Raw genomic sequence first — 26,949 nt, forward strand, 5'->3', positions numbered from 1 at the left:
ATGTTCAAATGTAGTAGGTTGTTAAACGGGATCTATAAAATGCACAGACTGACTATAAAGGAGAAGACTGATTCATTCAACTACATTAAAATTTTAAAACTTTGTTTACTAAATGACACCAAAAATGCTAAAGACACTCCACACAAGGGGACAAGTTATTTGTTACACAGACAACCAACAATGCCTAAGTATCCTAACTATAAGAATTTGTACAAAAATTGAGAATATAGTAAAATTGCCAGTAGAAAATGTGCAAAATATACAAATAGGAAAAAGTTAACAAACAGTGGCTACTTCTAAGTTGAATGCTGTGTGAGCACAGAGGACAAAGGGTAACATTTGGAAATATCAGGTTTGGAAGTACCTGTTTCTCTGACTATTGGACATGTGCATTTATTACCTTTTCAGAAATACATATAAAAGTGTTACTAAAAATTAAAGTAAGTTGCATGTTTTATATTTACCTGTGTATTATTCTATATTTTGTTATGACATAGATTTCCTAGGACATGCAGAGATGATGTAGAACTTATCTTTTCATTTCCTTCTTACTGATTCTGGCATGTGACAGGACATTGCTTCTAAATATATTTGAACATTGAACAAATTACCATTTTAATGGAAGCAATGATCATTTCTAATGTTGTCTCTTGCAACCTTCCACACATTTGTGCTAGGTGGGAAGTGGTGTTAGTAAATGCTTGATGAATTTAATTCAGGCGATATGTATTTTGTCCTTTTCATTCCAGTCTGGTAAAGTTTTCTTAGATTGTAAACACTCCTGCTTCTTATTCCCTGACTAATCTCTTTCCTAGGATAATCAATCTGTTTATACTGATTAGAATTCATTAGGACAACAGAGGATTAAATGATTTATATTCATTTTAAATAATCACTGATGTGATAAATTTCTTTCAATATTATAAACTCTAATTGATTCTTTTTAAAAATATAATTTCAACATTTATGAAAAACTGGAAATCCATTGTTCCTTTCATATTCAATTTCCTGTGACAGAAATTCTTTACTTATTTTGTCTATTTGGTCCCGAGAGAATAGATTAAATCCAGGAATAAAGTAATGCTCGAGATGTTCTATCTTGAGGCACTGAAGAAAGTATGTCACACAGTCATCAAAGCAGAGCTCCAGGTCTCTGGTGTGCCAGTGACTGTCTTGTGACTCCTGAGTACATACATGAAAGAAGGCGGTTTTCACATGGTAAGAGCAGAATTCTTCCAGTTCCTTTCGTTTTTCAAACTTTATTTTCAATTGTTCTAAAAGATATTTCATTAGTTTTAGACAATCTTTCCTGTCGAATAAAAAAGAAAACCACTTATTTTTATTTATTACAACCTGCTTTATTCCCCAAACCTGCTTCATTCCCCAAAAAGCTTTCAGCTGTTTCAGGAAAAAATATACTATAAACAGGGGAGCTTGGGTCACTCAGTTAAGTGTCCAACTCTGGCTCACATCATGATCTCACAGTTCATGAGTTCAAGCCCCACATCAGGCTCTCTGCTGTCACACAGAGCCTGCTTCAGATCTTCTGCCCCTCCCCTGCTTGCTCTCTTTCAAAAATACATAAACATTAAAAAAAAGATAGAGTAAACAATACAGATGTTGTAAAATATAAAAATACAAAAAAACAATGAAGATATATAAATATAATTATAGGCAATTCTAAAACCTGATTATGTTTTCAAATATATGCTCTGAAGTTTCAAAAACATTTTATTCCCTCCTTATTTTTAGCTTAAATATATTATCCTATCAGGATGAATTCAACCATATGAAACTGGCAGATATTTATTCATCCAGTCATTTAGTACCTAGAAAAATCTCATTGTAATTTTTACAGAATGGGAGATGGTTGGCTCAATATGTAGAGCATGTGACTTGATCTCAGGGTCATGAGTTCAAGTCTCATGTTGGGCATACAGCCTACTTAAATAATAAATGATTTTTACAAAATGATTTTGTCTTACTAAGCTGCAAATATTTAATTATTCATCCAGTTATTTAGTAGCTGACAAAATTTAATGTTTATAAAACTATTTAGCCTTACTGGAAATGTATATTTTAGGGGGGTTCCTGGCTGGCTAGTCAGAGGGGGGTACAGTTCTTAATCTTGGGGACATGAGTTCAAGCCCCACATGGGTATAGAAATTACTTAAATAAAACTTAAAAAGGTGGGGAACACTTGGGTGGGTGGCTCAGTTGGTTAAGCACCTGACTTGTGGTTTTGGCATAGGTCATGATCTCATATTTGTGGGTTTGAGCCCCACACTGGGCTCCATGCTGATGATGTGGAGTCTGCCTGGGATTCTCTTTCCCTCTCTGTGCCACTCCGCTGCTCTCTCTGTCTCAAAATAAATAAATAAACTTAAAACAATGTTTTAAGCTTAAAAAATAAAAAAGGGAATATATTTTTCTTTTTTTAAATTTACATTTATTTTTTTTTAATTTTTTTTTAATGTTTTATTTATTTCTAGGGGGGAGAGAGAGAGAGAGAGAGCATGAGCAGGGGATGGTCAGAGAGAGAGGGAGTCACAGACTGAAACAGGCTCCAGGCTCCGAGCTGGCAGTCAGCACAGGGCCCGACGCGGGGCTCGAACCCACGAACCGCGAGATCATGACCTAAGCGAAAGTCGGACGCTTAACCGACTAAGCCACCCAGGCGCCCCATCTCTGTCTCTCTTTAAATATAAATAAATGTAGGGGCCCCATCTCTGTCTCTCTTTAAAAATAAATAAATGTAGGGGCCCCATCTCTGTCTCTCTTTAAAAATAAATAAATGTAGGGGCGCCTGGGTGGCTTAGTCGGTTAAGCGTCCGACTTTCGCTCAGGTCATGATCTCGCGGTTCGTGGGTTCGAGCCCCGCGTCGGGCCCTGTGCTGACTGCCAGCTCGGAGCCTGGAGCCTGTTTCAGTCTGTGACTCCCTCTCTCTCTGACCATCCCCTGCTCATGCTCTCTCTCTCTCTCTCTCCCCTAGAAATAAATAAAACATTAAAAAAAATAGAAAAATAAAAATAAAGAGAGACAGAGAGAGAGATACACACACACAGAATCCAAAGCAGGCTTCAGGCTCTGAGCTGTCAGCACAGAGACAGACAAAGGGCTTGAACCCACAAACTGTGAGATTATGACTTGAGCTGAAGTTGGACATTTAATCTTTTCTTTTTTTTTAAACATTTTTTAACATTTATTTTTTTTTGAAAGACAGAGACAGAGTACTAGTGGGGGAAGGGCAAAGAGACAGTGAGAGAGAGAGGGAGACACAGAATCTGAAGCGGGCTCTAGGCTCTGAGTTTTCAGCACAGAGTCTGATGTGGGGCTTGAACCCATGAACTGTGAGATCATGACCTGAGCTGATGTCATTTAATTAACTGACTGAGCCACCTAGGCACCCCAAGAAATACATTTTGCTTTTAAAAATTTTTTTATGGTTTATTATTTTTGAGATAGAGAAGAGCACAAGTGGGGGAGAGGCAGAAAGACAGGGAGACACAGAATCTGAAACAGGCTCCAGGCTCTAGGCTAGCTGTCAGCACAGAGCCTGACACAGGGCTCGAACTCATGAACCTGGAGATCATGACCTCCGAAGTCGGACACTCAACTGACTGAGCCACCCAGGCGTCCCTACATTTTTCTTAATGCCTGTTTCAAAGCATTAACTTCCTGTGGTTGCATGTGGGGCATTCTTTGACCTTTCAACTTTTGTGATCCTTCTACTAGACAACTTAACTTTTTAAAGTTTTTAATTAAAAAAATTTTTTTAATGTTTTATTTATTTCTGAGAGAGAAAGAGAAAGACAGCATGAGCAAGGGAGGGTCAGAGAGAGAGAGACACAGAATCTGAAACAGGCTCCAGGTTCTGAGCTGGCTGTCAGTACAGAGCCCGACAGGGGACTCGAACCCATGAACAGCGAGACCATGACCTGAGCCTAAGTCAGACGCTTAACCGACTGAGCCATCCAGGCGCCCCATCTACTACACAACTTTAAACTCAAATTATTTCTTTTCAATCTCAGCTCCTAAAGGTACATATGTTAACAGGAAAAATAATTACCTATCTCTTAGTGTTGTTTCAAGTATAGCTAGTCAGTCCCTGGCCTTCACCACAAATAAACCATCTTAAATCAAGCACCAGTATCCAATAAGAGTGATTCTTTGGTCTCCTACCACTATGTGACATTAATGCTTATTACCTTAAAGCAACCAGACTATTAAAACACATCCAATTGTCATGGCTAGCCATGGCGAATGTTTATATCCTCTTACTCTGTCCTACTTCATACAACTGATTCAGGTTCAGGACTTATGCTCCCTGGCCTTGCCTTCTAACACTATTTCCTCGGTCCCTTAGATCTGGCTTCCCTGGTTTCATGCTCACCCTTGAGATAATACTCCAGGGTCAAGCCAGCCATGCACTGCCCCCAGGACTCACCTCAACAATGAGCATCTTCAGTTTGGAGCTATGAAATTAACAAAGAATTAAACATTCCATTGGTAATCTGCCATTTAACAAAATAAGGAAGTTACCTGCAACATTTCACTCCATTAATTTCACAGCAGGTTTTAGATTGTCCATGACTTTTCAAAATGTCCTTTTCAATATGAGAGAAGGATAGTCGCCATGTTTCTTCTTAATTTCCACAAAAAAAAAAAAAAAAAAGAAAAGCACTTTACCAAAAGCATCCAAATATAAACAACACAATCCTTAAGTGATTTCCTTCATTAAAATATCACTCTGGAAGATTTCTAAAAGGAGACAGACCAAAAATGAATAATGTAATTACATATTAAAACAAGTGATCTGAAGCAAATGAGCTGAAATAGAAAAAATGGAGGGGAGCATAATACAGTTAGTATGACAAGATGTATGTATTACCTTTTATAAATTGCTAAATTCAGTTTGTTAATATTTTGTTTCAATAATAATCTGAAAACTGATTCAAATTTTTTATTTTTTTGGCCATCCTTGTAAGTTTTGGTATTCATGTAAAATGAACTAGGGAACATTTCCATGAGAGAAACTTTTCGTTGGGGGAGTTTATATAAGAATAGAATGGACTTCCCCCGGCTTCTAGAGTTTACCCATGGCTAACTCTTTTACATTTGTTCTATCGTATTATCTAGTTGTTTTTATGCCAGAAATATGATTTGTACTTTAAAAATTAATCAATATACTGTCTCACTAACAGAATAAAGGAAAAACATATGATCATCTCAATAATGGCAGAAAATGCAGCTAATAAAATTTAATGTATATTTTAAATGTTAATTTTTGAAAGAGAGAACAGGGGAGGGGCAGAGAGAGAGACACAGAATCCAAAGCAGGCTCCAGGCTCTGAGCTGTCACCACAGAGCCCAACGTGGGGCTCGAACTCATGAACTGTGAGATCATGACCTGAGCTGAAGTTGGACGTGTTCCCGACTGAGCCACCCAGGCACCCTTAAAATTTAATATTTGTAATTTAAATAAAAAACCTCTCTCAGCAAAGGTAGAGTAGATTTAAGAGAGGAAAAAAAGAGTGACATGATAAATATAAGGTAAAAAGTTGAAGTTTTTCTTTTGAAATTAGGAAGATAGGATACTGGTTATCCCCATTTCCGTTCAGCATGCACTGGCTATCCTAACAAGCACACTGAGGGAGGAAAAACAGGGACATAGCATGGGAAAGGGAGAAACAAAGCTATTATTGTTCACAGATGATGACATAATTGTGTAGGTAGAAAATACAAAAGAGGCTGGGTGACAGGTATATGTAAATTCAATATGTTCTTCAGTCTACTTTCCTATTGGTTTAAAACTTTTCATAATAAAAAGTTACAACTGCCTATGAGTAAATCTAGCAAAATATACACAAAACTTTGACAGAAAATTCTAAAACTTCACTGAGAAGTATTAGAGGAAATCTAAATAAATGGAGATGTTCACCCTATACATGGATTGGAAGACTCATTATTATACTATATCAAGTCTCCTCAGATTTATCTATAGATTCAATGTACTCACAATCAAAATTTTAAAAAAATGTTTTTGTGGTACTTGAAAAGAGGATACCAAAATTTTAATGAAAATACCAAGACTTAGGAATATCTAAAACACTCTGGAAGTGGGAGAATTTGCTCTACCAGATATCAAGCCTTATAAAGCTACATTATGTATGGCAGTATGGTATAGCCCAAGGACAGAGGTGTTTTTTTTTTTTTTTTAAACGTTTATTCATTTTTGAGGGACAGAGTGAGACAGAGAGCAAGCAGGGATGGAGCAGAAGGAAAGAGGGGAAAACAGAGAATCCAAAGCAGGCTCCAGGCTCCAAGCTGTCAGCACAGAGCCTGACGACTTAGGGCTCAAACTCAGAAACCACAAGATCATGACCTGAGCCAAAGTTGGATGCTCAACCGACTGAGCCACCCAGGTGCCCCCAGACAAAGGTTTAATTTGACAGAATAAAGAGTTTAGTAATAGCTACACAATATGTAGACAATGAATATATGGAAAAGGTAGCACTGGGCTAAGGGTGCTCATTACCATATAAATCCATTTATGAAATCCACTTATATCATTCTGGAAAAGGCAAATCTATACAGATGGTAAGCAGATCACTGGTTGCCAGAGGTTGAATAAATGAAGCACAGGGGGCTCTTTAAGGCAATGAAGCTATTATGTAAGGGCAGATACATGATACAATTCATTTGTCAAAATCAGAACTCTATAGCACAGTGAACCTTGAAGTATGATAACTTTAAAAAGTCACTAGAGGCCAAGTAAGCCCAGGAAATAATGCAGACCAGCAGAAGGGACTCTAACTGTATTACAAATGTATGAAACAACCTCCTTGAAAGGGGCAGGTATAGAAGCAAAAAACCTCCCTGAAGGAGGAAGGTGGAAGCAAAGTAAGTTACTTTGGAAATGTCATCTAAAAGACTGAAGGCAAAAGAAATTGTACATAACCTCTGTATTCCAGTTGATAATTGCTTCCACATGAAAATGGGTTTACAATTCTGAAAATATATATACTGGAACTGAACAGTTAATAGGTGACAGATGCTGGGAGCCAGGGTTTTCACTGTTGTAAGGAGAGGTAACTGATAGCAAGGAGAGAAATTTAGAATAATCCACGTGGTAATGGATTATAGTTAGAGACATCAGTATGTAGGCATGTATAATTTATATAAAGACAGGTGATTACACATAGAAATATTTACAGCTATATGTACACACTGGGGTCACATATGTTTATGTATTTCCTTGCTCTTTTAGCTGAGTGTATGACACTCTAGAAGCAGAGCATGCATAGTACCCAGATCTTGGTTTCTAGTACATTTCCCAATAAAAGGATCCAGGGTTCCTTGGAAAAATGGCTGATTCTAGGACTTTGGCAGGAAATATGCTAGATGAGCCTGGAGTCTTTTGTAGTTACCAGAAAGAAAGTGAATTAGTGCTGAACCCCACACCCAACTATGGCGGAGTATGTCAAGGGATACAGGAACCAACTGGAAGAGCTCTCAAAGGCAAAAGCTGGAACAATTTAAACAATAAAATTAAGTGGTACTGGATTATAGCTTAACATAAAAACAATGCCCATGAGTTCTTACTGATATGACTGCTTAAGTAAATAAATAAATGGGGGAAAGAGACAAATCTCCCATGAGGAAGAATTCCAAATAATTTATGTGAATACTGTGCTCTAAAAAGGTGGAGCATAACTTTCCCATTCTTTTTTTTTCTTAATGTTTATTTATTTATTGGGGAGGGAGGAGACAAGGGAGGGAAAGAGAGAGTGAGAGAGGGATTCAGAGAATCCAAAGCAGGGTCGTGCTATCAGCACAGAGCCTGATGTGGGGCTTGAAACCTTGAACCGTGAGATCATGATTTGCGCCAAAGTCAGATGCTTACTTACTGAGCCACCCAGGTGCCCCAAATCCCCAATTCTTAAGAGTGAATTGTGCACAGTGACTTCTTTCCAAATAGAACAGTATGAAAAAGGGGGAAAGGAGTAAGAGTGGAGAAACCTGACAAATGGCTTATAACAGCCAGGTGATCAAGGTCAACAACAACCATGCTATGTCACATTCGTGGCATGTGCCCTTGATAAGATGTGATAAGAATGGCATTACCTCTGTTGTCTTTTGCCCCAAAACCCAGAACTCCAGTTTAATCACAAGAAGATATCAGACACCTATCAAATGAGGGACATTCTACAAAATACCTGACTGGTGCTCCTCAAAATCATCAAGGGCATCAAAAATAAGGAAAGACTGAGAAACTGTTACAGTTAAGAGGAGCCTAAGATGACACGATGACTAAATGTAATGTGGTGCCCTACACGGGGTCCTGGAACAGGAAAAGAGACATTAGGTAAAAACTAAGAATATTAGAGTTAAGTATGGACTTTAGTTAACAACACTATTATCAATATTTGCTCATTAATTGCGGCAATGTAGCATATTGATGTAAGATGTTAAAAATAAGGAAATAGGTATGGAGTATATAGGAACTCAGTACTATCTTTTCAATTTTCCTGCAAATCTAAAACTGTTTTAAAGTTAAAAGTTTATTTTTAAAAACTACATTGAGATTTCATTTCTCACTCTGAATAATTGGCAAAAATTTCAAAGTTTAAGGAGTTTTGTTGCTAAGGCTGAGAGTGAAATAGGTATTCTCATACATGGCTGTAGGAAGGCAAATTGTGCAATCCCTCTGGGGGAGATCTTGGCAATGTCCAGCAAAATTATATATGGATTTACTCCTTGACCAGCTGTAAAAACAGACTGACAAAAGAAATGAGTGCTACCTTTATATAGAGCCATAGCTCTATATTCAAAATATCTTACTAACTGAAAAAAGGAAGGTGTACTTTTTATCTTAAAAGATAAAGGTATGGATTTACTTACATGAAAGGTAAACCAAAAACAATAAAGAGGGTTTCCAATCAGGGAAGGAGAGAACAGTGTAGAGCAAACATGAATGGAAGCCGTGGTCCTCCAGGAATTCCTTTTTCTGTCGCTTTGACTTTGGAACCATGTGAATGCCTTATATATATATATATATATATATATATACACTTATATTATATTATAATTATAATATATATAATAATACATTATAAAATAATATAATACCTTATATTATATATATATATATACACTTATGAGACAAAATTAAATCAAAATTGAAAATCTAGCATCTAAAATTTAAAACCATAATGAAACAAACCAACCTAACTATTTTGAGTTGGGTAGATTAACCAACTGGAAAAATTCTTTCAGGTGGATTTAAGCTTGGTATTTTGACTGTCCTTTTATCTTAAGAACAAAAGAACTACAAAAAATCTTAAAGTTTTTTTTTTTTTAATTAGACTCTTGATAACAATGCTGGTATTATTTTGAAACAGGTAGAAAGATTTTTTAAATTATTAAAAATCTATAAGTAAAAACCAAACAAATCATACTTTTAAAATGTAGCTTGTAAGGTCAGAAAATTTACAGTAAAATGTTTGGAAAGAGAAAAACTAAAATAGGTGTTACACATGTCTGCAATCTAGTATGAATATTTTCACTGCTAACATGCCCCTGTGTTCGGTCCTTCAGATACAGAGAGACGGGGGTTGAGGGGTATCCCTGCCTGATCACAGATAATCTGAAATGATAAAAGGAAAACAGCCAAGGGTAACAGAGAGCAAAGGTCAGCTGAGCACCCATCACCAGCCTCCATTTTCATCTTTATGCAAGGATGTGACAAACTACCCAATCACATTGCCCTTTGTAGAGCCACGGGGCCACTGAAGGACTCTCTCATCTCTAATCTGATTTGTCTTCCAGTCTTGCCCACAACGGTCAGTAGCAGCCCAATAAGAGGGTGGTACGGGTCCTGTTAAGATTTCTGTATCACATAGGTAAGGGTTTCTTGGGGCAGCTATTCTAGAAATTATCCAGCAGTGCAACTCCTCTTTACGGAAAGCTATGTTGCTTTTATAAAATTATGAATAATGATATATGTGATATCCTCTAACAAACAACTTTTCCTGCAGAAAACAACTCCTCTATATGCGCAATATAAAAAGCTATCATGCGTCCACAAAACATAAGCCATCAAATTAATCATGATCGATGAATTCCAGAATTTGTTCAAAATATTAATTTGTAACATGGTTCACATGTTTCGTGATTCCCTGGAATCCAGCATCACTAGGTACCAAAAGTCCTTAATTTATAAGAGAAAAATAAAATAATCAGCTAACCTGATTTTAGTTGTTTTATCTGTAGACTACCTCAGCCTTGAATGTTTTACCTGCATACTAACTCAGAACCTGAATGTTACCCAAGATCACCATCTGAAAACCTGTCCTTACCGGTGAGGCCAGAGTACACAGGTAAGAAGACTAACTGTAGCTGAGGCTGCAAAGGTCTGCTAGCTGCATGAGGACCAGTGGAAGGGGAAGAAGACAGAAGGAAAGAAGTATGGCTGGGAATGAGAGTCTAGACTCTGATAGCATTAATAATATAGAAATGCTGGGGCGCCTGGGTGGCTTAGTCAGTTAATCATCCGACTTTCACTTAGGTCATGATCTCGTGGTTCGTGGGTTCGAGCCCCGCGTCGGGCTCTGTGCTGACTGCCAGCTCAGAGCCTGGAGCCTGTTTCAGTCTGTAACTCCCTCTCTCTCTGACCCTCCCCTGCTCGCGCTGTCTCTCTCTCTCCTAGAAATAAATAAAACATTAAAAAAAATAATATAGAAATGCTTTATGCTGAAATAGGGATTTTATTGTTTTTTTAATGTTTATTAAATATATGGGGTTGGGTCAGAGAAGAGGGATAGAGGATCCAAAGCAAACTCTGGCTTTAGCGCAGTGAGCCCATGTGGGGCTTAAACTCATAAAAAGAACCGTGAGATCACGACCTGAGCCAAAGTTAGATACTCAACCGACTGAGCCACCCAGGTGCCCCATGAACTAGGGATTTTACATAAACTGTCTCATTTTTTCTCTTCCCATGAACTTTCAGGTAGCTTTGAGAGGCTTGGTTAACTAGCCCAAGATCACACACCTAGTAAGAGAAGAAGCCTCAGGATTCAGATCAAGGGCAGTCTGACTCCAAGGCCAGTACTGCCTTTCTCTATTGAAAACAAACAAACAAAAAATAAACTTCAAATGTGGGTGAGATGATATTTTGAAGCCAAGTTATTTGACATTATTACTACAACTATGCCCTTTTCAATTCTGTTTCTCACCCAATTCCCATCTTATAGTCTATTTCTTTTTTTTTTTTTAATGTTTTATTTATTTCTGAGAGAGAGAGAGACAGTGTGAGCAGGGGAGGGTCAGAGAGAGAAGGAGACACAGAATCCGAAGCAGGCTCCAGGCTTTGAGCTAGCTGTCATCCCAGAGCCTGATGCAGGGCTCGAACCCATGAACCATGAGATCATGACCTGAGCCGAAGTCAGACGCTTAACCGACTGAGCCACCCAGGCACCCCTCTTATAGTCTATTTAATCTGGTGGCTCTTGAAATGCCAACAGCACTGGTTACACTGCCCTAGTATATTAACAGCCCTTGAGGCACCTGGCTGCTTCAGTCATTATAGCAGGTAAATCTTGAACACAGGTGGGAGGTTCAAGCCCCATGCTGGGCATAGAGCTTACTTAAAAAAAGAGAAAGAAACCACAGACAACTCTTTTATATGTTTTTAACTTAACCTTCATATTCAAGATACCTTGAAAGCCATTTCCTTCCTTTGCATTCTTGGGTACCAGGTAAAATGGCTGCTGTCTTAGACGGGTTCTAACTTTTGTTCCAAGCCAGTGCTCGATAGGCAGGCCTTCCTTGGTACTAGCAGGCCAGCTGGTGTTTACTTCCAAAGCCAGGATTATATCCACAGATATTTCTTTAGGTTTTCTAAAAAGAAGCGTTATGGCAGGGCTCCCTTTCTTCTTCTTCTCGACAATGACATCTGTATCAGTTTAAACATAAAAGGGAAGACAGCATTTATCAATCCAATTTTCGTTGAAAATACAGGGAAAATAATACATCTATAATTGCAGATCTATAAAGTGCTAAGTGTAAGGTGCAGATTAGTTCTAAAGTGAAACTGACCCCACAAAGAAGTATTTTTCCTCATATCACCAATATTTATCGATACCTACCATGGGGAAGCACTGTCAAGATTCTGTCTGGTATAAATCATGAGGAGCCCATGAAGACTGTGGGCTTTGGGAGTGCTGTGATTAACGTTTAACTTAAATTTATGGATGGCATTTTGGAGGGACTCCTGGAGAAGAGATGAGATGAATGGGAGAGAGGTGACAGGCAATCGAGAAGAACACAGCAATAGCCCGACACAGGGGGTGTGTGCCTGTGGCACCACAGAGGCACTGGGCATGAAGATGTGGGGAGCAATCCACATTCACTACAGCATTATTCATAACAGCCAAGACATGGAACAACTTCAGTGTCCATGGATGGATGAATGAATATAGAAATTGTGGTATATACATGCCATGGAATATCATGTGAATATCTGGCCTTAACAAGTGAATATCTTGCCATTTGTGACAACATGGATGAAACTAGAGGGCATTATGCTAAGTGAAATAAGCCAGACACAGAAAAGCAAATATTGTATGACCTCACTTAAATGTGGAATCAAAAAAAGTAGACTACATAGAAGCAGAAGGTAGGATGGTGGTTAACAGGGGGTTACCAGGGTTGGGGAGTGGGGAGAAATGGGGAGATGTTAGTCAAAAGTTACAGAGTTACAGTTATGTAGGGCGAGTATGTACAGAGATCTGATGTACTTCACAATGACTGTCATTAATCCTACTACATTGTATACTAGAAAGGAGCCAAGAAAGTAGATTTCAGGTACTCTCACCACACAGAGAAAAGGCAACTATGTGAGAAGATAAGTTCATGTGCATGACTGCTGAAATCATTTCACCATGTATATGTGCATTAAAACATCATGTTGTACACCTTAAATACAGTTGACTTTTGAACAACAGGGCCTGAACTGTGCAGGTCCACTTATGCAGAATTTTTTTAGTAAATACAGTACAGCACTGCAAATGTATTTTCTCTTCCTTATGATTTTCTTTTATTAAAGTTTTTAAATTTCAGTTAGTTAACATACAGTGTAATATTAGTTTCAGATATGCAATATGGTGATTCAATGCTTCCACACAACACCTAGTGCTCATCACAACAAGTGCATCCTTAATTCCCATCACCTATTTAACCCATCCCCCTACTGACCTCCTTTCTGGTAACCATCAATTTGTTCTCTATAGTTAAGAGTCTGTTTCTTGGGGGTGCCTGGGTGGCTCAGTCAGTTAGGTATTCAACTCTTGATTTCAGCTCAGGTCATGATCTTATGGTCACTGGATTGAGCCCTGGCTCCCGCTCTATGCTGAGAGTGGAGCCTTCTTGGGATTCTCTCTCCCTCTTTCTGCTCCTCCCTCATGCATGCTCTCTCTCTCAATAAATATTTTTAAAAAGGAAAAAATAGAGAAAACAAGAATCTGTTTCTTGGTCTGCCTCTCTCTTTTTGTCACTTTGTTCCTTGGTTGTGATCATATAGTGGTTAGTACTCTGGTGTGTCACTTTTTGCTCCTTTGTTTTGTTTCTTAAATTACATATGAGTGAAATCATATGGTATTTGTCTTTCTCTGACTTATTTCACGCAAAATAATACTCTGTAGCTCCATCATGTCATTGCAAATGGCAATATTTCATTTTTTATGGCCGAATAATATTCCATTGTGTATATAGAACACATCTTCTTTATCCATTCATCAATCAGTAGACACTTGGGCTGCTTCCATTTCTTAGCTATTGTAATTAATGTTGCTATAAACTTAGGGGCGCAGGTATCACTTTAAATTAATGTTTTTGTATTATTTGGGTAAATACCCAGTATTGCAATTTCTAGAGTATAGGGTTGTTCTATTTTTAACTTTCTGAGGAACTTCTATACTGTTACAGAGTGGCAGCATCAGTTGGCATTCCCACCAACAGTGCAAGAGAGTTCCTTTTCCTCCACATCCTCGCCAACAACTGTTGTTTCTTGTGTTTTTGATTTTAGTCATTTTGATAGGTGTGAGGTGATATCTCATTGTAGTTTTGATTTGCATTTCCCTGATGGTAAGTGATGATGAACATCTTTTCATGTGTCAGTTGGCCATCTGCATGTCTTCTTAGAAGAAATGTCTGTTCATGTCTTTTGCCCATTATTAACTGGATTATTTGTTTTTTGGGTGTTAAGTACTTTATATATTTTGGATACTAACCCTTTATCAGATATGCCATTTGCAACTATCTTTTCCCATTCTGTAGGTTGCCTTTTAGTTCTGTTGATTATTTTCTTCACCCTGCAGAAACTTTTTTATTTTGATGTAGTCATCACTTTTGATTTTCTTACCATTTTCTTTTCTCTAGCTTACTTTATTGTAAGAATGTAGTATATAAGACATATACAAAATGTGTGTTAATCAACTGTTTACTTATTAGTAAGCTCTTGGTAGTTAAGTTTTGTTAAGTTATACACAGACTATTTTGTGTATTATTTGTTAAGTTATATATAGATTATTATGTGTACTATACATAGATTTTCAACTATGTGGGGTGGTGCCCGTAACTGCCCTGTTGTTCAAAAGTCAACAGTATACAGAGTTTGTATTTTTGTTTAAAGACACAAGTAACAGAAGTAAGAGGAATTAAAGAGGTTCAAAGCAGCAGAACTAGTAGATGGACTAAATCTGTAAGGTAAGAAAGAAGATAGAATTCTAGAATGCCATCCCAGGATTTTGGCCTGGGAAATGATTGATGTTGATTTGATTCTTCAATATGGAATATGCAGAAGGAAGAAAGTGATTGGGGTGAGATGTTATTTCATTTTTATTTATTTTTATTTTTAATTAAAAAATTTTTAATGTTTTATTTATTTTTGAGAGAGACAGAGCATGAGCAGAGGAAGGGCAGAGAGAGGGAGACACAGGATCCGAAGCAGGCTCCAGGCTCCGAGCTGTGAGCACAGAGCCCAACGTGGGGCTTGAACTCATGAACTGCGAGATCATGACCTGAGCCAAAGTTGGACACTCAACCAACTGAGCCACCTAGGCGCCCCTGATGTATTTCATTTTAGACACACTGAGCTCTAGGTGTTTGGGGAACACCCAACAGGAGGTGGCCACTGGGCAGATGGCTTTGGTGGTCAAAAATTCAGTGCCCCTAGATGAGAGATACCGGCTTTGGGACTGGGAGGTATATAAGCAATAAAGACTACTCCCCGATAAGGCTTATGGAAGGGACCATAGTGAGAGAGAAGACAGAGGACAAGGAGAAAATCCTGCAGAATGCCCTCATTTTGCTATTACTAGATCTGCAAAACTACCCATTTCTTACTCATTATACCCTTCTACCCTCCTATTACTACTGAGAAAGTGTACACCCACCTTTCAAAGGCTACTCCTGCACATGGTGTCTGGATTCCTTCCTTCTTACCTTCTTAAGCACCTATTTCTTCAACTGTTGCCTCTCTCCTGCATCAGTGCTGCCCCCTCCCTACTGGATTATTCCTGTCTATACAAAGATTCCAGTGTCTCTCATTCTAAATTTTTTTTAATGTTTTTATTTATTTCTGAGAGAGATAGAGAGACAGCATGAGCAGGGGAGGGTCAGAGAGAGAAAGAGATACAGAATCTGAAGCAGGCTCTAGGCTCTGACCTAGCTGTCAGCACAGAACCTGACGCAGGGCTCGAACCCACGAACCATGAGATCATGACCTGAGCCAAAGTCAGATGCTTAACCAACTGAGCCACCCAGGCGCCCCAGTATCTCTCATTCTAAAATATACCTCTCTCTTGACCCCAACCTGCCTCTTCCCCACACTTACCCATCTTTCTACGTTTTTTACAGCTGAAACTTTGTAAAGATATGCCTACACATGATGTTTCTACTGCATCCCTGCCCTTTCTCTCTTGCATGCTCATGACCCCATCGAAATTGCTAAGTCCAAGTTACCAACAACCCCCACAAAACTGAAGACCAAATCCAGTGGTTTTCCAAATGTCAGTAGCACTCTACACACTGAGCACTCGTTCTGCAAAACACTGCAAAAGAGCCCCTCCTCTTCTTCCCAACGTCTAATGGAGTCCTCTTCTTACCATTCTACTTAACACTGCAACTCCCCTCCCCCATCCTATGCCTCAACACTTTTCAACATAGGACTTAATACTTTCTGGTAGTTAGGACAATTATGTTTTCCATTTGTTATGAATTATATGTCTGCCCTTACATAACTAAGGTACAGAAGGGTGAGGATCTTCATCTATTTACTATATTCTATTCTAATATACTTCTACTATAATAATATAATTTTATTCTAATATAATATACTATTACTTCATCATTACTACATCCCAAACACCTAGAACATCTGCCACATTAGATGGTCAATTAATACTGATTCGCGAATAAATCAATCAATGCTTTCTGCCTATGGGGTCTCGTCCATTGCCAATGCCATTTATATGTTTACATACAACCCAAACATATCCTCTGAGCTTCAAACCCATATCCAATTACAGACTTGATACACTCACTTCAACGTATCACAGGAATCTCTAACTTAAAATATCCAAAGCCAAAAACTCCTAATTCATACCCCAAAATACATTTCTCCTCAATCCTTCCCATCTTAGAAAATCACACAATCAATCCACAGAGGTGCTCAGTCAGAAACCAGGAGCCCTTCTTTAATTCAATCCTCTTGAACCTCTAAACTTAATCCAGAAGTAAGCACAGCTTGGATCTATCTGTTTCTCTCCATTCCTACATCCACCAAAGCCACCACTATCTTTCATCTGAATTACTTCAATGTTTTTCTTTCCTTTTCCTTATTTGCCTTTTTATAATATCTTCTCCAGAGAAGCCAGAGTAAGCTTTTAAAAATACAAAGCAAATCATCATTCCCTAGTTAAAACCTGACCTCTCAATGAACATGGTATCAGTCCAGGATCTATAAGTCCTTGCACAGTCTGGCTCCTGGCCACCTTTTCAACTGTGTTTCATGTCACTCTTCCACTTGTCCACATAGGCCTCTTTTTGTTCTTTAAGCTTGCCAACCTCTTTCCTGCCTTGGGGTCTTACTCCAGCCCAGTTGCTACTACTTCACCCAGTTCATTCTCTTCAGAGCACTTAATGCAATTTGTGTTTACAAGCTTCAAGAGGGGATCCCAGAGATTTCATGCAATCACATGTACCCAGTGGCACAGGCAGCCAATCAGAGAATATCCACTGGAAACCAAAATAGAACAAATCAACCTTTAGGAAGAACACCAAGAAAATGTAGTAACTATAATCAAGAGCAAAGTTGTTTCTAGGAGCAAGTGGTTAACAGTCTGCTGCAGGGAGGTCAAGAGCAGGAGAGGATCCTTTAGTGATGACTGGGTGTTCCAGCCGCTGTGACATGTCCCTCCCTCAAACCCTGTTATGAAGAAGGCACTTTACTTGTCTAATGTGGTGGTGGGGGAAGATCAGGAGAGAAGTGTACATTGGCAATTAGTAGGTAAGGTTAGACCTTTAAGAATCAAAAGCCAAGGGGCACCTGGGTGGCTTAGTTGGTTGAGTGTCCAACTCTGGTTTCAGCTCAGGTCATGATCTCACAGTTTTTGAGATCAAGCCCTGAGTCAGGCTCCATGTGAAGCCTGTGATTCTCTCTCTCTTTCTCTCTGCCCCTTCCCTGTGCGCACACATGAATGTGCTCTCTCTCTCTCTTCCCCCCTCTCAAAATAGTTTTCAAAAGAGAATCAAAAGTCAAAAATCTTACCTTCAATGTCTTCAATTTCTTTCTTAATGATTTTCCTAAACTTGCACAGCATCTTAGAAGCTGATAATATTTCCCCTTCTAAAAACGGACTCAGAGGATTTCCTTTAGGATTTCTTTTGAACTTCACAAAGTAATATGCACCACTGTTGCGATACTCTTCTAGCTGAATTCTGGGGACCCCCAGTTTGAACATAATATCAAATTCATTAGGAGCAGAAACCTAAAAAATAGTAAAAACAAAAACAAAAACAAAAAAACCCTTGCTTGTGAATATTTTCCAAACAACACAATTTTTTTCTTGAAATTTCCACTTAAACCCTTACTTTGAAAAGTGAGATCCCTAATAATTATATTCTCTGGGAATGTGACTGGTAGAGCCAGAAGAGTATTGTTGCTTTGGTTGGTAGGTTCCATACCCTTTTTTAAAACCAAGAGTATGCATTATTTTCATAATTTAGAACAATTTTAAAGGATATTGTGCAAGTCTTACAATCTGTACCAGTTTTTTTCTGAATTTACAGCTTAATAAAATTAAAAACCTTTAAATGCTATCTTTTATGTGACAAGATACACACTGCAGCCACCATCTTGTCCCAATGGTCTAAAAAAAATGTGTGTAGCCACGTGCTGGCTAGTTGAGCAAAGGCCATCTTGTTATAGCTTCTGGTCACCCAAGTGAGTGAGAGCTCTGATTCATGCACTGCATTACTGTCTTTAACAACAGCATTTTAGGAGCTTCAAAGAATCTTTTTCATCCTCACAATAATAAATGAATCAGCAATTATAATAAATGATCATTTTTCTTATATTAAATATGCTGCAAAGGGGCATGTGGGTGGCTTAGCTGGTTGAGCAATTGACTCTTGATTTCAGCTCAGGTCATGATCCCAGGGTCATGGGATTGAGCCCCACATTAAGATTCCCTCTCTCTTTCTCCCTTTGCCTGTCTCCCCAACTCGTGTGCTCTCTCTGAAATAAAATAAAATAAAATAAAATAAAATAAATAAAATAAAATAAATAAAATAAAATAATAAAATAAAATAAAATAAAAATTTAAAAACCACAGGGGAGCCTGGGTGGCTCAGCTGGTTAAGCATTAGTGTCTTGATTTCGTCTTGGTCATGATGTCATGGTTTGTGGGATGGAGCCCCATATTGGGCTCTTTGCTAACAGCTCAGAGCCTGCTTGGGATATTCTCTCTCTCCCTTTCTCTCTGTCCCTCTCACATGCACACATGTACGTATTTTCTCTCTCTCTCAAAATAAATGCACATTTTATTTATTTCATAAGGTTTTTTGTAATGTTTATTTATTTTTGGGAGACAGAGCATGAGTGGGGGAGGGACAGAGAGAGAGGGAGACACAGAATCCAAAGCAGGCTCCAGGCTCTGAGCTGTCAGCACAGAGCCTGACGCAGGGCTTGAACCCATGAACCATGAGATCGTAACCGGAGCTGAAGTCGGATGCTTAACCGACTGAGCCACCCAGGTGCCCCAATAAATGCACGTTTAAAAAAAATAATAATAAATAAATAAAATTGAAAAAGCCACAAATCTTTCATTAGTCAAGAGCATGCTTCAAGTACAGCTATTGGACTGTACTGTTCAAGAAGGTACCTATAAGTCTAGTGACCATGTGCCTAGTCCAAATTGAGATGTACTATCCTGTATACTGAATTGTGTCCTCCCAAAATTAATATATTGAAGCCTAGCCCGAAATGTGAGTTGGAGACTTGGATACATGGCTTTTAGAAGTTAGTTAAGGTTAAATGAGATTATGAGGGTAGGGTTCTAATCTAATAGGATTGGTGACCTTCAGAGGAGCTGGAAAAGGAGGCGAAGGAGGGAGATCCCTTTTTCACTGTCCACACATAAGGAACAGAATGAGGATACAGGGAGAAGGTGGTTGTCTGTAAGCCAGGAAGAGAGTCCCCACCAAAAACTAACCATGCTGGCGCTCTGATCTTGGACCTCCAGAACTCTGAGAAATTAAATTTGTGTTGTTTAAGCCACTCAGTTTACAGTATTTTTGTTCTGACAGCCTAACATGACTAGGGTATAATATGAGGGTCAAATACTTAGGAGTGACATCAGTGGGAATGAATTAAGAGCCTCTGAAAATCCACTCTTCCATGAAAGCAACAAGAACATGGGCAGAAGTAGTCAATTCAACTTTTTCAGGTTGGCAAATTAATCAGAGACTTGCAAGAATCCAGAGAGGATTTATTCAAGAAAAATGGCTGAATCCCAAAATGAGCCAGTAACCTCTGTGGGCACTACCCTGCTCTCATCTACAGAGCATAGAGGGTTCTCTCACTCCCATTCCCTCTCAGGAACCCTCCACGAACAGTAGCTACTGTTCTAACACCATAGACTAGGTTCACCTGCTTGGAAACAACATATAAACTGAATCATATAAAACGTACTCTATTACATCTGACTTCTTCCATTTAACGTTTATGAGATTTACTCATATTGGTATGTGTATATGTAGTTTGTTCTTTTTCATCTTATGCAGTATTCCATTGAATTAATGCAATTTATCACAATACACTTACTTATTCTGTTGTTGAGTATTTGGATCATTTCCAGTTTTTAACTATTACAAAGCTGTTCTAAGCATTCTTATATATGCTTTTTGGTGGACAGAAGTACTCCTTTCTATTGTATATATGCCTAGCTGAACTGCTGGACCACCAGATAAGCATGTCTTTAGAAGAAAATTTCAATTTTTCTAAAAGGGTTGTACCAACATATCCTTCCTTTATCAAGGTAAGGGAGTTTCAGTTGCCCCACATCTTCTCCAAGATGAAATTGTCAAGTCTTTAAAAATTTTAGCCATCCTAGCAGATACATGTGTAGTAGAATCGCATGCTGGTTTTAATTTAAATTTACCCGATGATTAACCATGTTGAACACCTTTTGTGTTTATTGTTATTTGGATTATACACTAAAGCATTTTTTCAAGGTTTTTGCCCAATTTTAAATTGGTTTGTCTATTTTTTTCTTATTGATTTGTATCCAAGTCCTTTGTCAAATGTACATACTGAGAGTATCTTCTCCCAGTTTGTGGCTTGCATTTTCATCCTCTTAATGGTATTTTTTTTTTTTTAATGTTTTATTCATTTCTAGCAGAGAGAGAGACAGCGTGAGCAGGGGAGGGTCAGAGAGACAAGGAGATACAGAATCTGAAGCAGGTTCCAGGCTCTGAGCAGTCAGCACAGAGCCCGACGCGGGGCTCGAACCCACAAACCGCGAGATCATGACCTAAGCGAAAGTCAGACGCTCAACCGACTAAGCCACCCAGGCGCCCCTCAATGGTATTTTTTAATGAGCAGACGTTCTTAATTCTAATGAAGTCAAATTTATCTATTGTTATGGTTAGCAATTTTAGTGTTCTGTTTAAGAAATATTTGTATATCCTATTATTATGAAGATAGTCTTCTATGCTTTCTTCTAGAAGCTTTGTTGTTGTTCTACCTTTCATCTTTAGGTTTATTATATATCTTTTTAAAAAATGTTTTAATGTTTATTTATTTCTGAAAGAGAGAGACAGAGAGAGAGAATGAGTGGGTAAGGGCAGAGAGAGAAGGAGACACAGAATCCCAAGCAGGCTCCAGGCTCTGAGCTGTCAGCACAGAGCCCAACGTGGGGCTTGAAGTCATGAACAGTGAGATCATGACCTGAGCCAAAGTTGGATGCTTAACCAACTGAGCTACCCAGGTGCCCTGTTATATATCTTGAATTAATTTTTGTGTATCATGTGTAGTAGATGGGTGTCAGGTATACACAATTGATCCAATACTGATTACTGAAAAAAATCATCCTTTCTCCCACTGAATTACACTACTGCATATGTTTTGTACTGAACTGAATTATATATGCAGGTCTGTTCCTGAACTTTCTACTCAACTGGACTATTTATCTATCACTGTACCAATAACAACTGCTTAATTAGGGTAGTTTTATAGTACGTGTTTCTCCTTGGTAGGGTAAATCCTCCAACATTTTCTCCTTTAGAACTGCCTTTGCTGTTCTAGGTCCTCTGCATTTCCACATAAATCTTATAATTGGCTTGTCAATTTAAACAAAAAAATTGATGGGCTTCTGACTGAATTGCATTGAATCTGTATAGATCAACTTGAGGAAACCTGAACATGATATGGATATCCATTTATTTAGTCAGTTTTCAAATTTACTCAGCAATGTTTTGAAATTTTTATCATCTTTAGCAAGAGTTATTCCTAAATATTTGATGTTCTTGATGCTATTGTAAATGACACTTTTACATTTCATTTGCACTTTTGTGGTTAGAATATTGAAGTACTTTGATTTCTGTTTACTGACTTTACTGTATCCAGTAACCCTGCTAAATTCACTGATAACAGTTGAGCAACACAGATTTGAACTCAGTGGGTCCACTTATACACTTTTTCTTTTGTAGTACAGTATTGTAAATGAATTGTGTCTTCCTCACGACTTCCTTATCATTTCTTTTCTTACCTTATTGTAAAATACAGTATATAAATACATGTAACATACAAAGTATGTATTACTCATACTGTTCATCAAAAAGGCTTCCAGTCCACAGTAGGCTCTTAGTAGCTAAGTTTTTGGGGGTGTCAGAAGTTATATATAGACTTTTGACTGCATGGGTGGGGAAGGGTTGGTGCCCCTAGTCCTTGTGTTGTTCAAGGGTCAACTGTATTTCTAATAGTTTGCACAAAAATTCAATAAAGGCATCTGCATAAGTAAGTTTTATTACTCCTTTTCTGATCTTATGTATTTTGTTTCTTTTTCCTGCTTTGTTACATGGGCTTTATGTGTTCCTTTACCCCTCTTACAATGAATTGTAAGATTCATTCATGTTGTTGCATGTGGCTATAGTTATTTCTTTACTGGTTAATGTACCACTGGCTAAAACCACTACAATTACTTGATTTCTATACAACTTTCACTCAGCCCAAACTATATACTTAGTAAAATGCAAAGAAGCAAAGAGAATATTATAGAAGGGCAATGACATGGAGAATTTCTATAAGAAATCTTCCAAATTTTCATCTAGAAATTGACAATATTACAACAAAATATATGAATAAGTATGTGTCAATATGCAACCAGCTAAATAAGATACTAAGAAATGTATCTCATGTCTATCCTTTTTAGCAATTAGAAAGAGTTTGGAATCCAATTTTGAAATCCCAGTGTATGCATAACAGAAGAAAATACACCAAAATGATAACAGTGAATAAGATTAACAGGAATAATATTGCTCTTCTTTATCCTTTTCCTAATTTCCCAAGGACATCGTCACAGAAAAGGGGTGAATATGGAAAAGGCTGACAAAAGTGGTATTTGGGTGGGAACAGCATGGGAGCCTGCTAGAGGATTAACTGCTAGAGCCAGGCAGCAAATCAACTCTACAATGAATATGTATATATTTTATAATCAGTTTTTTAAAAATCAATTTCATTCCATTTCTTCCATCAGTGCAGGATCAGAAAAGGAGTAATAAAACTTACTTATGCAGATGCCTTTATTGAATTTTTATGCAAACCAGGCTGGCTCAGTCAATAAGAGCATATGACTCTTGATCTGAGGTTGTAAGTTCAAGCCCCCACACTGGGTGTAGGGATTACTTAAATAATTTTTTTTTAAAAAAATTGAGGTGCCTGGCTGGCTCAGTCGGTTGGGTACTGGACTCTTAGCTCAGGGTCCTGAGTTTAAGCCCCATGGGGTTATAGAGCTTACTTAGAGAGAGAGGGAGAGAGAGACTTGTTCTGATTGGAATCTGTTCTTTAAACGTCTCATTCTGCCTGGGTGGTTCAGTCAGTTAAACAACAGACTGCAGCTCAGGTCATGTCCTCATGGTTCATGGGTTCATGCCCCACATCAGGCTCTCTGGTGTCAATACAGTCTGCTTCAGATCCTGTCTCCCTCTCTGTCCCTCCCCCATGCATGCACACTCTCCCTAAAATAATCCCTTTTAAAAAGTCTTACTATTACATACATATAATTGAACTGATAGATACTTATGCAGTAAGAATCATACTTAATTGGGCACCTGGGTGGCTCAATCGGTTAAGCAACTGACTCTTGATTTTGGCTCAGGTGATGATCTCAAGGTTCTGGAGTTCAAGCCCCGAGACCAGCTCCAGGCTGACAATGCGGAGCCTGCTTGGGATACTCTCTCCTCCCTCTCTCTGCCCCTCCCCTGCTCTAGCTCTTTCTGAAGAATAAGAAAAGAAAGAGAAGGAGAATAAGAATCATACTTAAGACAATGTAATTAAAGTTTTGCTCACTTGGCTTTCAAAAAACTTTTAGATTGAATTATACAGTCCTCAGGCTACAAGAGTTTAAGATTCAAAGACTGATACATACATTGTCTTTTTGACAATAAACAAAAACATCACTGAGTCCACACCAATGTAATGAGCAGCTGTTTAGGCTGCAATTTGTGTAAAATGTTCCGTGACAATGGAGCTTAAAATCTAGATGGTAGTCAAAACAAAAAATATATGAAAGGCTAATTTCACTGAAAGCTACCAGGTGGCATTTGCTTGAATGCTTGCTATGTGTTAAGGCTTAGAGATACAAAGATGCATAATATTTGGACTGCTATTTTAACAGTTTATAATCCTAAAACCCTAAATCTAGAGTTTAACAATCATCTACCTCTGGAGAGCAGTTAATTGAACAAAGCCAATGCATAACTCTAAAATAAATTACGATTACCTAATAAGGAAATATTCTCAGCCTCTGCTTCTATTCATGCTACTCCAAAGATCTTTTACAGGTCTAATGGAGGTGCATAGCACAGCTCTGAAAACCTGATAGCTTAGGTCAAAACACAATTAGAAATCTGCCACTGGTCAGGAAACAAACTCCAGTCAGGAACCTGTTCCCAAATCTTCAATTCATACTGGAATGAAGATAACTCGGCCACACACAAACAAATGGAACTGTGGAATACATGCTTAAAAACACATATGAATGTGTATTTAGGGAGTATGTTTTTTAGTATCTGTAGGAGATTTTCTCTTAATTTTCTTTATCTTTTTTCTTTTTTTTAAACTAGAGTCTTTATTTATTTATTTATTTATTACTTTGAGAGAGAGAGAGAGAGAGAGAGGCAGCGTGAGCAGGGGAGGGCCAGAGAGAGAGGGAGACACAGAATCTGAAACAGGCTCCAGGCTCTGAGCTGGCTGTCAGCACAGAGCCGATGCGGGGCTTGAACCCACGAACCGTGAGATCATGACCTGAGCTGACGTCGGACGCTTAACCGACTGAGCCACCCAGGCGCCCCTTTCTCTTAATTTTTAAAGAACGTCACTCGCTGTGAGCTTCCCATAACACCTGGATAAGAAATCGGGAAGAGAGGAAGCCGGCAGGGAGGAGAGGCTGGAAGGTGTTTTTCCCATAGGAAAAATGTTCTTAGATACACTAATTTTGTGGAATTTTTTGCAGACCACTCCTAATTGTCCACGTCAGAATTTGACTAGGCAACACCAAATATAGCACTGGCACAGAAACTCAGTACAAATCTGCTTGCATGAATGCATCTATATATTTGAATTCCCTCAATAGCAAGTGTCTTGACAATAGCTGGCAACCAAGCTGTATGTTCGTTGGATGTATAGATGGAGAAACGAGGAACTGTTCCTCTTTCTAGACAGAACTATGTCACAGGGCACAAAAGAACAGGAGTCTGAGTTACTTACTAAGGGAAGTGAGGGACCGTGCGAGTTGGGACTATTCGACAGGCTGGGGGCAGGGACGAGGGAGTCGGACCCAGGGAGCCTCCGGGAACCGGAGGGGGGGCGCTGGGCGGCTCACCTTCACATGCTCATAGTAGCTTCCGGTGCGCAGCAGCGCGACATCTTTGAACTCGGAATCACCGCGCTTCAAGCTTCGCAGCAGGCGGTCCACCACCCCGTTCACAGTGTCCGCCGCCAATGAGATTTCCTGGCGCCTCAGCCTCAATTTTTCTAGCACCGCTCGGGGATTCCAGGCGCCGGGTGCCGCCCCCGGGGCTGAAACCAGCGGGCCAAGGCCGGGGCCCTCCGTGGGCTCTGGCGGGGGTCTTCGCTCCCCGGCGGCGCGCGCGCCGCTCCTCCGGCGAGAACTAGCCCTGGGGAGGGACGGCCCCGCCGCCGGAGACTCCAGCTTCGGCGCCGCAACCGCCTGCCCCTCCACCGCGTCCTCGGCGTCCAGAGGCGCCTTTCTGGCGCGGGCGCCCCGCGCGCGGACCTGCAGTCTCTCCGGGGAGCCCGGAGTGCCGTTCCGCAGGGATCCTGAGGCCCCGACGCCGCCGCGCTTCCGTGCGTTGGGCCGGGCAGCCCCAGTGGCGGACGAAGATTCGCTGGGCTCCTGCCGGGGGCCCTTAACTCCCTGAGCCGAAGCCTTGGAGGTAGCCGCCCTGGCCTTTGAAGCTGTCCGAGGGGCCTTTCCGCGCCGGGGATCCATGGCTGGCGCTCTCTACTCGGCGAAAGCAGGGAGCGTCGGCTTCGCGAAAAGGCCGAGGAAGGAGAAGCCGGCAGAGCGAGAAATGAAACTTAAATATCTGGCGGGAAGGCAGGGAAAAGGGCGGGGAGCACGCACCCAGGGTGAACGCTGGGAGTTCTAGGGGACCTACGCCCCGCCCGCCGTGCTGAGAGAGATGCTAACTTTCTCACCCTGCGGGACAGGCGACGTGCGACGTGGCTGGGCAGGAAGCGCACGAAACCAGAGGGAAGCAGAAAAACTTTCCGGAACTTTGAAACGAAGTTTGATAGATTTGCTCGCTCACTGCCTTAAAGAATTTTGGAGAACTGCAGACCTTGTTGCACATTGAAGATGACAGAGAAACTTTTATTTTTATTATTTTTTATTAATAAAATTATTTAAGTTTATTTTTGAGAGAGAGAGAGAGGGAACCAGAAGGGGAGGGGCAGAGAAAAGGGGGGATCTGAATTCACAAACGGTAAGATCATGACCTGAGCCAAAGTCAAACAAACACTTAACCGATTGAGCCACCTAGGTGCCCTGAGAGAAACTTTTTAAATGTAAGTTTAAGTAAGGGTAATGAAAAATGTTTAATAATGAGAAATAGGAAATTTTCAACTTTTCCAAGGCGGGAAT

At 39.4% G+C, this 26,949-nt stretch overlaps 1 protein-coding gene and 1 pseudogene across 1 annotated transcript; one reads left to right on the forward strand and one right to left on the reverse strand.

Annotated features, from left to right (window-relative positions):
• Positions 1-26,500, reverse strand: CGAS (cyclic GMP-AMP synthase). The gene is made up of 5 exons (XM_039248930.1): positions 25,666-26,500; positions 17,832-18,051; positions 11,721-11,957; positions 4,544-4,646; positions 1-1,309 (listed from the first exon to the last, which is right to left on the reverse strand). Exons 1-5 carry the CDS (start codon positions 26,293-26,295, stop codon positions 958-960), a joined length of 1,542 nt encoding a protein of 513 aa, XP_039104861.1. The 5' UTR covers positions 26,296-26,500; the 3' UTR covers positions 1-957.
• Positions 17,434-17,522, forward strand: LOC120242951 (annotated as a pseudogene).
• Positions 26,501-26,949: the final 449 nt, after the last annotated feature.

The sequence above is a fragment of the Hyaena hyaena genome, unplaced genomic scaffold (genome assembly GCF_003009895.1).
Source record: "Hyaena hyaena isolate Hyena2069 unplaced genomic scaffold, ASM300989v1 scaffold_322, whole genome shotgun sequence".
Lineage (NCBI taxonomy): Eukaryota > Metazoa > Chordata > Mammalia > Carnivora > Hyaenidae > Hyaena > Hyaena hyaena.

What these genes read in the sequence shown, in the direction of transcription:
- CGAS (XM_039248930.1), bottom strand. Translation starts at nt 26,295, where the DNA reads ATGGATCCCCGGCGCGGAAAGGCCCCTCGGACAGCTTCAAAGGCCAGG. An exon ending in AGAAATTGAAGACATTGAAG is followed by an intron (nt 11,958 to 17,831) that starts GTAAGATTTTTG and finishes AAACTGATACAG; the next exon opens with ATGTCATTGTCGAGAAGAAG. An exon ending in GGAAGGAAATGGCTTTCAAG is followed by an intron (nt 4,647 to 11,720) that starts GTATCTTGAATA and finishes GTGGAAATTAAG; the next exon opens with AAGAAACATGGCGACTATCC.